The 12,296-nt window shown below is 46.9% G+C and overlaps 1 protein-coding gene across 1 annotated transcript in view; it reads left to right on the top strand.

Moving 5' to 3' along the window:
• Positions 1-12,296, top strand: part of PARD6G (par-6 family cell polarity regulator gamma) — a 94,147-nt gene that overhangs the window by 46,604 nt on the left and 35,247 nt on the right. The window contains exon 2 of the mRNA XM_030926137.1: positions 116-338. Coding sequence (XP_030781997.1) covers positions 116-338 — 223 coding nt within the window. The remainder of the gene's footprint in view (positions 1-115; positions 339-12,296) is intronic.

A 12,296-nucleotide genomic window follows, 5' to 3' on the forward strand; every position in this document is an offset into this window, starting at 1 on the left:
CTATAAATGCTTGTTTGTTAAGTACACTAACCACACCCTGTTTCTGGATATTTCTCTGGTGTTTATTAATATCGTCCCCCCCCCCCCCCCCCAACCCCTGTCTCTTGCATTGCAGTTTGGGGCGGAATTCCGAAGGTTCTCTCTAGACCGTCATAAGCCTGGGAAGTTTGAAGATTTCTACAAGCTGGTTGTGCACACCCACCATATCTCCAACAGTGATGTAACTATTGGCTACGCAGATGTGCATGGAGACCTGCTGCCCATCAACAATGACGACAACTTCTGCAAGGCGGTTTCCAGTGCAAACCCCCTGCTCAGGGTCTTCATCCAGAAACGAGGTACTGAAGTGGTTGCGTGGCTGCCTGGGCTTGTTGAACAATCATTTTTAAAATATAGTTTTCAATTTTTTCTGTCATTACATTTGGTTCTGTTTTCTAACCTGTAGTAGGAGATTAAAGAAATTATGTGTTTGATCAACATTAATTTAATATACTTAAAATACTTACACTGTGTTTTCTACCTTAAATGGTATTGACTTCTGACTTTTAAATACTGAAGAAAGAATAATATTGATACTTCCAGTCGTTTAACTAGAAGTGAAATAACTCAGTGATAAGGAGGCTTGAGTCAGTGGCCTCAGAATGAAACTTGGGGTTACTGATGTGTGCTTTCCATCATCTCATTGGGAGTAAGGAACATGTTAGCTTTAGATGATAACTTTGGTTAACTTTTAGCTCTGAGGCCCAGTTTCACCATAACTAATAATATCATTTTTTGTTAAAATAAATTACTAACATAGGTGAATGGCTGAAAGGGAAGGGGTGCCCTGCTGCTGACTTACTGTGGGACCTCATACTGCTCACATCTCTGAACTGCATTTAGATTTTTTTTTTTCCATCTCCAAACTTCGGAGGACCTTGTTGTTTCAAAATAATATGCTGAAAGGAAGAAGCACCTGCAGGTGAGGCTTGATATTGGGAAAATGGCATTTTTATAACTGACTGCCTCTCCTTCTTTGGGCGGCCCCGCAGTGCACGTGGTGAACACTGACCACCTCAAGGAGCCAAGCAGCCAGTGGTGACTCTTGCAAAGTGAGGTTGCAGTGTGCCCTGTCTGCCCTCATGGATCTGCTGCCAGAGTCTCTGGGACAGCTAGGAGAGGTTTCCCGGAGGAAAGCCTGAGCTGAGACTACAGGAAGCAGCAGCAGGGTGCTGGGCGGGAGGCAGGCTGGGCGAGTTCTCAGATGAGGCCCTCCGCCTCCTTCACCCCAGTGTCCTGCTTTGCAAAACGAGGGTACTACTCATAGTAGCCCCCGTCCAGTTTCTGTAGGGGTGATGCTGAGCAGCGTGCCGCCAGCTCCTCGCCCCTGCTCTGTAAATACTGGCTATGGCTGTTATTCCCATTTGTGGTGATGAAGGGAACGGCAGGAGACTCGTTGACCTCACTTCAGACAGATTCTCTGGCACAAGATCAGAACACTCTGCATCTGCAGTTCTCCCTGGGCCTGGGTATCCTGCTGATGGTGCTGAGAAGTCAACACAGCTGTCACTTCCTCACAGTGGCCTGGGGGACGGGCTCTTCAGCTTCCGCATCAGTCCCTCAGGGTTGCTGGGGGACAAGGACCCTCACTGTCTCTGCAGGGTTCTGCACAGCCTCCAGCACGCCACACCTCGGTCCTCTGTATGCTGCCCTCTGCAGTAGCCACCTGCTGCTTTGCTGGTCCTGGAATGGAGGCCTGTGCCCCCTGCCTCCTGACCTGGAACTCTACTCCTTCACATTGCCTGGGTATCTGTATCTGTTCACAGGCTGCCTTCTCAGGAAGGCCTGGTCTCAGCTGCTTGATCTGATGAGCCCGTGTTCCCCTCTGCATGTCGTCCTCTGTCCTCTTACTCAGCTTCCTCTGTGCTCTGTCCATTGCTCCCAGAGCTAGTTTGCCGTCCGTCTCCACCCGACCAGGAGCGTTGCAGGGCGTGTGTTCCTGGCTGTACCCCTGCCATCTGCGGTCACAGCATGTGCTCACATGGTGTGGGTTGAGCACCGGTGTGAAGAAGGTGTGGTGTAAACTGCAGATGTGCGCACAGGCTTTGTTGCCCGTTGTGCAGGAAACAAGTCTTTTGGCCCTGCTGACTGTGGAGCTGGGGTGAAGGCCGGCAGAAGGCACTGTGCCCTTTGGCAATTGGCCCCAGGAGTCTTGGCACCCTCTACTCGGGATGCACCAAAGCTGAGGTGGGACCAGAAAGTGGGCTTATGTGTTGCCAGTGGGAATGTGCTAACCTCCAGCAGCGGCTTGGACAGCTCTGCCTCTTTCCAGCTTGCTGGCTGGGCCTGTGTTCAGTCTTCGTCATTTCTTTTTCCTTCCTCCTCTGCCCTCTGAGTAGTAGCCTAGTTTAACTAGCTGGCTTAGGATTTCTACGTCTCGTGGTTGTAGCGTGAGCATGTCGCCAGCAGCCCCTGCCTTTCTCTGTCATGTTACAGTGTGGAGCTAGGGAGACCCGAACTCAGACCCCACCTTCTCCCTGGCTTTGTGACACAGACACACGCCTTGTCCTGCAGAGCTCTAATGTCCTCACCCGTACTGCCTCTGGGGTTGTTGTCAGGGCTTAATAGCGAAATCTGCTGATGACAAGCCCTTGGCTGGTCCTGTGTATACATCACTGGCCCGTCGGTCCTGTCCTGGGGAAAATCAGAGCTGCCTCTCACTGTCCTCAGTGGATTTGACTGTAAAGATGACGACATTCCAGGTGGCGGTTGGGGCAGTTGTATCTGGTGCACAGTCAGGCACCCTCCCTGCATAGTAATCTGTGCGGATGTTTAGTAATCTGTGTGTTTGGGGCAGAGCTGAGGCCTCCTGAGAGGCAACACTCAATCCCACAGCCTTTTTACTGCAGCACGGGTGTTGAGGGGTCAGTCACGGTCATGCTATTTTCATGATTCTACTGCAGCCATACCCACTCTATCATTTACTTAATAACTTTCTGTACACGGACATATTTTATTTAAATATATATATATATATATATATATATTTTTTTTTTTTTTTTTTTTTTGAGACGGAGTCTTGCTCTGTCGCCCGGGCTGGAGTGCAGTGGCCGGATCTCAGCTCACTGCAAGCTCCGCCTCCCGGGTTTACGCCATTCTCCTGCCTCAGCCTCTGGAGTAGCTGGGACTACGGGCGCCTGCCACCTCGTCCGGCTAGTTTTTTTGTATTTTTAGTAGAGACGGGGTTTCACCGTGTTAGCCAGGATGGTCTCGATCTCCTGACCTCGTGATCCGCCCGTCTCGGCCTCCCAAAGTGCTGGGATTACAGGCTTGAGCCACCGCGCCCGGCTAAACATATTTTAAGAGAGAATTTGCGATCACAGAGGAAAAGTCAGCATTCTCCTAATACATGTTGAAATAGACCCACAATTATGTTTTAAAAAATTAATCTGTTTCTCAGCCGAGCGCAGTGGCTCACGCCTATGATCCCAGCACTTTGGGAGGCCGAGGCAGGTGGATCACTTGAGGTCAGGAGTTCGAGACAACCCTGGCCAGCATGGTGAAACCCTATCTCTACTAAAAAATATAAAAATTAGCCAGATGTAGTGGCATGTGCCTGTAGTCCCAGCTGCTCACTGGATTGAGGCAGGAGAATTGCTTGAACCCAGGAGGTGGAGGTTGCAGTGAGCCAAGATTGCACCACTGCCCTCCAGCCTGGGTGACAGAGCGAAACTCCGTCTCAAAAAAAAAGAAAAATTAATCTGTTGCTTAAAATAATCTCTTCCTCCAAACCATACAAAGACACAGTGATAAACTGCAGAATAGCATAGCACATGGAAAAATGCACCCACACAAAAAGTACACGAATGTTCATAGCAACATTATTCACAATATCCATAAGGCGGTAACGACCCATGCGTCCATCAGCTGATAATGGATAAAGTGCGTGCGTGCGCGTGTGTCTAGTCAGCAAAGTGTATGCGCGCGCGTGTCTAGTCAACTGTGTGCATGTGCATGTGTCTAGTCAAGTGTGTGCGTGCGCGTTTGTCTAGTCAACAGTGCGTGCATGTGTGTGTGTCTAGTCAACAAAGTGTGTGCACACGTGTGTGTAGTCAACAGTGTGCATGCGCATGTGTCTAGTCAACAAAGTGCATGCGCGTGTATCTAGTCAACATTAAGTGCGTGCATGCGCGTGTCTAGTCAAAGCGTGTGCATGCGCACGTGTGTCTAGTCATCAAAGTGTGTGCATGCACGTGTGTCTAGTCAACAAAGTGTGGATGCACGTGTGTGTCTAGTCAACAAAGTGTGTGCATGCACATGTGTCTAGTCAACACAGTGTGTGCATGTGTGTGTAGTCATGCAGTGGAATATTATTGAGCCATAAAAAAATGATGCACTGACACATGCTACAGATGGATGAACCTCAGAAACCTTATGTTTAAAAGTGAGAGAAGCCAGACATAGAAGTTCCCATACTGTATGATGACTTTTGAAGTTGATTCTCATTATTCAAGGATTGTATATTGATGAGAATGTTGTGACCAGAGGCTCACAGGAACCTAACCCTGTATTCCCCCGGAAGCAATGGTTCCATGCTCAGTAATTCAGTGAGCGTGTCAATTTTAGAGAACAAACTACCACACGTGACAAGAATCCTCTGTAATGTGAGAAGTCCAGAACGGGCAAATCCATAGACTCATGGTTGCCGGGGGCTGAGAGGTGGGAGAATTGGGAGGGAGGGGGTTTCTTTCTGGGGTGATAGAAATGTTCTAGAACTTGAGATCTGTGTAAATACCAACAACCATTGAATTTTACACTTTAAATGGGTGAAGTTTATGTGAATTATATTGGAATAAAGCTGTTAAAAATAGAAGGGACTGTCCACCTTACCAGGGCTGATGAGCAGACCCCTGGATCTGAGCCATGGCCCTGGATGAGGTTTTAGGGGTTTATCTCCAGCCTTTATTTCCAAAATTCAGCCATCCTCCGTATGTGAATACTTTGACTTTTTAATAAACATATTGGTTCAAAACTTTTAAAAAATCCTCTCTTCCCCTGGTAATAGGAAACTTCCTATGCTTCTCTGAGAGGGCTCCAAGCCTGACGAATGCCCCAGGTGGGCACAGGAGTGTGGCATCCTCAGCTGCCTCCCTGTCCTCACTGGGAATGCACACAGCACAGCACAGCCCAGTGAGATTAGCTGGGCCTGTCACTTTGTTACCAATAGAAATGACAGATATATTCATATCCTGTGGTAGTTGCATTCCAATATCCTAAATATCATTGACAGTAATCATTATTTAAAAACAATGGTACATATTGTTATTTAATGCATGAATAAGAAAAGTAATGCACCACACATTTGCTTTACTTTTCTGATAATTGTCTTCAAAATAATTTCCTCTATAACCCCCTGTGCTTTATTTTACACCTTTAAGAACGTTATTTTGAGAAAGGGGTTCCCAAGCATCATCAGATTGCTAAAGGGCTCTTGGCTTATACCAGGTTCAGAGCCCCGCTTGCAGAGAGGCTGCATTTGGGGCTCAGACGACAGGCCGGGAATGACTTCGCTTTCATTCTCCTGGGATGATCAGGACGTTCTCTCGATGACTACATGGCATTTGGGGGCAAAAGGACTCAGCCTTAGGCCTTCAGTGCCTTTCTTCTTTATTTGCTAGGCTTCTGCTGCATCTGGCCAGGGACTGTGAAAAGCCATGGGCTTTTCCTTTGGACAAATAACAGCTGTCTTTGCCCTTCTCTGTATCGCTGTGCCCATTTAAGTAAGAAGAACAGCAGTTACCAGAATGGATTGGCCACGATAAGGGGGTCTGGACTTGAGTCTGCATATTTAGGTTGCCAACACAGTGTGTTAAGTGTTAAGGATGCACTTCTCTGTTTCCCTGCTCCCCAAGGGTGCAGGAATGTTTTGGGAAGCTGGCCCTTGCCAGAGAATGCACAACCAAGTTGACACTTGAAGCATCTCTTTCTATTTTTAGCAGGATAAACAGGAAGTGCAAACAGTAACTTTTCCCTGCTTATCCATCAAATAAACTCTGCAAATGTTAGCATAGGCTGTAGTGTGGTTACTTACCTCCAGGCACAGCCCAGGACTTGGTAGGGTGTGTCAGCAGGCCTCCCCCGGAATGTGAAGACTTAATTACACTGAAAGATGGTCAGCACAGAGCACTCTGGACTCCTTTTGAAGCTAACGTCAGTGTTGCACATTTGCATATACCTGTTAACTGTGCTTGGCATTCTGGGCATTCTTTTGGGTTCCTAGAATGAGGAGAACACAGTTGTAAACTGTTTGATTTATCAGAAGTTGCGCAGTGAGGTGTATTTTGCTATGATTGCACTTAAGTGAGTTACTAGAAAAAGCAAGGGGTGTTCTTCAAAGTAAAACATGGAATGATTAAGAATCTTATTATGGACACTGGCAGAATTTTCAAGTATCAAGCATAGAAATCCTGCTTATAATTGTTTTTCTTGGATTCTTAGGTAACTAGCTAGAGGTATGTTTGGTTTTTAAATTGAGGGTTCACTGCTCATCAGGAAGCCCTCAGTTAAGCCGCCAGAATTCAATGTCTGCATTCCACGCCCCATTGTCATCTCTTTCCTCAGACGCCGCCTAGGGGCTTAGGTTGTGTGCCTTGGGGGCAGGGAGGAGGTGTATTTTTGCTGAATTAGCCTCACTGTGTCCTTGTGCTTACAGGAACAGACAGAATGTGGGCTCTGCCCCCTGGGGTAGGAGGTTTTCCGTGAGACACGTTTGCTGCTTTATTTGCCACAGATTCCTGGAAGTTTGTGTGTTTGGAGGATTTTCTTTTCTTTTCTTTTCTTTTTTTTTTTTAATAAAAGAAAAAAGTCTCCCACTCCACCGTGGGAATGTGGAGAAGATGAAATTCCTGCAGCCGTGTTCACGCTAGAGTAGGAGTGTGTTGAGGGAGGAGAAAATGTGCTGATGCAGCTCATCAAAAAGAAACAGAGTCAGAGGCCCCCCCTCCAGAAGAATCCAGGGTTGTCCTCCAGGGCGCCCACGTGAAGCCGAGCTCTGCAGGCGCGGTTGGGAGCAGCCACAGCCGCCGGGCTGTCTGCCTTGAGCCAATGGGAACGGAGAGGGAAACAGATGACTAACTTGTATTCTCCAGTAGTCCCAGAAAAACACTTTGTATGTAAATAGTGAGAGTTTATACTGATTGAATTGGAGTCTGTGATTTTCTTACTTTTCTTAACATTTAAACCCATAATGTATTTATAATTGGGATTATCTTTAAAGACCTAACATATCATACCTGTCATTAAATTCTTCATAAAACTTTGTTGTTTTTAAAAAAGCTCTTCTGTTTAAAACATATTTGTAAAGCAAGATTCAGATGACATAGAGGCAATCCCACCGCCCTGAGGCAATGACTTTTGCATTTTGGCAAAATCATTCCAGGCCTCTCGCTATAGATGCGGTTAGTTGGACATAGTTTTACATAAACAGGATCATAATATACATGGCATAGCAATTATTTTAACCTACCGCCGTATTTTTTGTCTTTTTGTAGATGTATGCAGACATACATCAATGATGGACATATCAGTTACATGACTCGAACAAAATATAACCAAGCTCTTATTAATTGTTATTTAAATTGTTACAATTTTATTATAAACTGATATATTTTAAAATACTTGTCAGGTTCTGTTTTTAAGGAAAACTAATAGAAATGTTCTTGCTGGGTTAAAAGGTATGAGTATTTTGAACTAAAATATATATATTGCCAGGGGACCACTCTTGTAGGGCTCTAGAGTAACATTTGAATTGGTTGTTACTTTAAAAAAAATTTTACTTTTTTTTTTTTTTTGAGACAGAGTCTTGCTCTGTTGCCCAGGCTGGAGCGTACTGGTGCCATCTCGGCTCACTGACATGGCTGCCTCCCAGGTTCAAGCGATTCTCCTGCCTCAGACTCCTGAGTAGCTGGGATTACAGGCACGCCTGGCTGATTTTTTTGTATTTTTAGTAGAGACGAGGTTTCACCATTTTGGCCAGGCTGGAACTCCTGACCTCTCGTGATCCGTCCACCTTGGCCTCCCAAAGTGCTGAGATTACAGGTGTGAGCCATTGCACCTGGCCAGAAAAAAAATATATATGTGTGTGTATATATATATATCTTTGAAGACTCTTATTGTGTGGGACAGGAACTCCTGATCTTTGAATTGTTCCTCTTGAATGCTACAATGAAGGCCGGCAAAGGTCTGGCCTGAGGTGCCAGGAGAGGCTACTTTCCTGCCAGAATAGCACTGAATGGGGCCAAATGGATGGCTACCCGCCCTGGGAACGGGGATTCCCACTTCTCCAAGCACCTGGCACTTTGTATTCATGGACGCTCCTCTCAGCCTGGCCTTGGTGGATGAGGAGCTATAGGTCTGCAGACTTCAAGTTTAGCAAAAAGGATGCTGCCTGTCAGCAGATTGTACCTGTCATTTGGCCAGAGTGTTGTGTGGTAAAAATGGCCATGTCATTGTTTCTGTCATGTCAGAGTGGCTTGTGTGATGATTAACACATTTGTGTGGGTACAGTTTGATGGAAATGAGGCCATACGTGGAGGCACAGGTTGGGGCTTTCTTTTCATATTAGACCAGTGATCATCTCGAGCCCAAGTGATTCGTGGTCCAGGGTGGGACTCTGGCTGGCAGAGCTGGTTTCCTGCCCCCTCCTCCTCCTGCCGTTTTATTCCCCAGCCACACAGCGAGACCCAACAGCGGCGCTGCTGTTCTCTAGCAGTCGGCCAGGAGGGTCACCTCTAGCCACATCTCTGCTGCAGCACAGCCAGCCCCTCGGAGGGGCTCACTTGAGCCCCTGGTCTCCTCGGGCTGACACCTCACACATGGGTTTCTCTGTTCCCATGGGTATCACTCCCCCCCTCAGTTATGTCCATCTCTCTTCTAGTTAACATCTTTTACTTCCTAAATTCACCTCTGTTACTGCTTTCACTTCAGGAACCCTTAGAAATAATTCCCCAGGTGGCCTAGGGTCCTCCTGCACCAGTATTTTGGAGCCAGGATTATGAAATACGTGAAGTCCAGAGCTCACCCCTACCCCACAGAACTAAGATCTCAGGGGTGAATGTCCATGGCTCATGCACATTGACGTTTATGAACCTCTGCCTGAGAACATTGAGAATGTTCTCAGAAACATAATGTTTTACCGCTAACCAAGGATTTTTAAAATTATCATGTGACTCTCACAATAAACCAAGTTGTGTAAGTTTCCTCCTTTTACACATGATGACACTGAGGCTTCAAGAAAGGTCGAACATTGTGAATATAGTTCTCAGCTAAAGTTTGAAATTTAGTTCACTTATCCATGAGCTCGGGCCCATTTGGCACCTTTATTTATGTGGAAGATGCAGAGGTGGTGACAGGCACGCATCTCACACTACTGCATTCACATTTCGCTTGCTAGTGCTCAGAACCGAGGATTGATTTAGTGGCACTGTCACGTTAAGGCCATGTTGTTTTTCTGTGGCCAGGAGAATCCCTATTCAGTAGTGCCTTAATGAAAAGTAGCTCCTGTAGAAATGATATTCCTATATTAGTTTGGAGTCCAGAGACATAAAAATTTCCACTGTGAACTTTTTTCTTTTCCAGAAACGTAAGCAAGATTTGGATTTCCTCTTGCACAGCAGTTTCTTTTCCTGTTTTTGCCCCGTATCTCGTACTTTCCATCCCCTCCTGTTGGAAAATGATTCAGCCTGTAGGTCACCATGTGCAGCACATCCCACCTGTACTCAGACTCCCAGAAATCCCAACTGTTTTTGTAGCACTTGACACACACAGGCAGAGTTGGGGGTGAGAGGTGCTGTTGGAGTTGGAGCCGTTTACTCCTCATGGTGGTTTGTGGGGCAGGGATGCTGAGCGTTCCCGCCTTCCTGCCAGCACTTCCTGCCAGCACTCCTCAGCAGTTCCACTCGGAGCCACAGGCTGGGGTGGAGGAAAGTGTCAACACCAAGACATTAACCGGTACCATAGATGAATGACTTACTTACTTTTTTATATAACATAGAATGTACTATTTTAACAATCTTTAGGTATAAGTTTAGGGGCATTAAGTATGTTAGGTACATTGTACAAACATCGCCATCATCTGTCTCCAGAGTGTTTTAATCTTCCCAAACTGAAACTCTGTACCCATTAAAGTGTTTTGTATTTTTGTTGCAGTTGAAGTCAAACTCCAAAAAACAGCTCTGTACCTATAAGTATAAATTTCTACACAATGTCCTTGGGGCATGTTTATAACTGGTATATCTATGATCTTACTAGAAATTTCAAATCAAAGGGTGAGGAATTACACTTTTTTGAAAAGCATGAAAGAATTTTCCCTTGCTGATGGAGTCGTTGAGTCTCTGGGGAGCCCCTGGACCCTTCCCCAGGCCATGTGTGAGGCCGACCCTCCTTCCCTGGCTGCTCCTCCTAGCACCTGTGCACTGACCACACCCCAGGCCAGAGGCTCCTAGGACCTGGAGTGGGGAGGACGTCGGGATCAGGAGTGAGCCTTCTGTGACGCTGGCATCAGTGCTGCGGAGGGGCTGTGCCTCTTGGGCTTCAGGTGGGTCTCCGAGTTAAATTGCCCTAGGAAAGAGTACAGCTCAGAGGCCTTAGCCACCATCTGTGTGCGGCCTCTCTGAACTAGGAAGCAAGTTCTGTCTCGCGATGTCAGTCCTCTGTGGTGTGTTGACATGTTGGCGGCAGGGGCCAGGAGGACGTGGACACGTTGGTGCTTCATCCACCAGAAGTTGCTGCAGAGCAGCTCCCCGCAGACACCTCTCCGCCCTCCACACAGGAGTGAGGGGAGGACTGACAGCCCAGCTCCAACGTCCAGCGAGCCCACGGTGTGGGGACTGTGAGGGGAGATAATGAGCAGTGGAGATTTGGGACTGGTTGACCAGTTGTGCTTTTCTTTCACTCTTATCCTTCTTCCCTCCTTGTCTTTGGTGTTCTGGATCACTGTGAGGCTCCGAAAGTACAGTGTACCCTTGAATGTGTCATGACAGCCCCACGCAGATCCCTGGGGCTGCCTTGGCAATTGTGGAACTTCAGGCTCCCAGCACAGCATCTGCTGTCCCCCGTCACCTGGGCTCGCACTGGGCAGTGGCTTCAGTTGGCGTTGGCATTCAGTCGAGGCCTCTCCTAAGGACTCCGAAACAGATCTGCTCCCAAGTGGCAGCTAAACAGCCCCCTGGAGCTGGAGCTGAGGCCAGATGGCCCCTCTGCCTGCACCTCGCCCCACCTCAGGGTCAGACTCAGAGACCACCAAAGGAGAGTGTTCACTGATGCTCTTGCTTCTCAGGAATGAACCAAGGGGCCACCGTCATATCGTGTCTCATAGAGAATGCGCAGTCTCGGTCTTTTGACCCCAGCACCTTCTAGGGTTTTTAGTGACTCCTTAATGATCAAATGGAAACTCTTCTGTGGTTAACGCTGACCTTCTTGTACATTGAAAACATGAAAATACACGTTTTTGATGTTCAGAATCATCAAGGTGAAGTTAGATACCTTTGACCTATTTTAGATTTGGCTTTGGAGGCTGGTTTGTCAGCACTAGGAAATAAATCCCTGTCTTGGAACAAGTCTTTTCTAACCTAAACAGTTCTCTCAACAAACGATTCTTTCTGGTTACCCTCATTATCACATGTATACATCTAACCACATTTAGTTAATAAACATTGAGTCTCCTGCTATCCCAAAATCATAGGAATTTGAAATTGAAGTAATTTTAAAGGTCATCTGATCGAGCTTTCTTCTTTACAGGTGAGGAACCAAAAACCCAGCTGGGCCAAGTCCAAGGCTCCCACTTAGGTGGCTGACAAATATATTTAAATAGTGGCATAGGCCGTTGTAGACTTGGTTTTCTTACAGACCAAAACCTAAATGATTTAAACATTTTTCAAGAAAATTTCTTGTTATCAGATAAAAGAACCAGTAGCAATTCATATGTCTGAGCGGCCTGCGATCTATCATCTGTGGCAGAAAATTTCTGTCTCTCCATCTCATTGCCCAGGGACACACATGGGGGCTCCTGGTGGTGAGCTGTGGTCGGCACTCGAGTGTTTTGAGTAATGACTCCATCCCAATCTGAGCGGCGTTTTCCTCTAGGTTGGTAAAGCCCAAAGAACCATACAGAGAGGAGGAAAGAAAGAAAGATGAGAATTTTACAAAGACATCGCCTCCTGTAGCTCTGCCAGGCCTGGGCTGTGGCCACGCATCTGGGCAGCTCCAGCTGCTCTGACGTTTTCTTCTGCAGGTCCTAGGGAGGTGGCCAGTTTGAGGTT

The sequence above is a fragment of the Rhinopithecus roxellana genome, chromosome 21, assembly GCF_007565055.1.
Source record: "Rhinopithecus roxellana isolate Shanxi Qingling chromosome 21, ASM756505v1, whole genome shotgun sequence".
NCBI lineage: Eukaryota > Metazoa > Chordata > Mammalia > Primates > Cercopithecidae > Rhinopithecus > Rhinopithecus roxellana.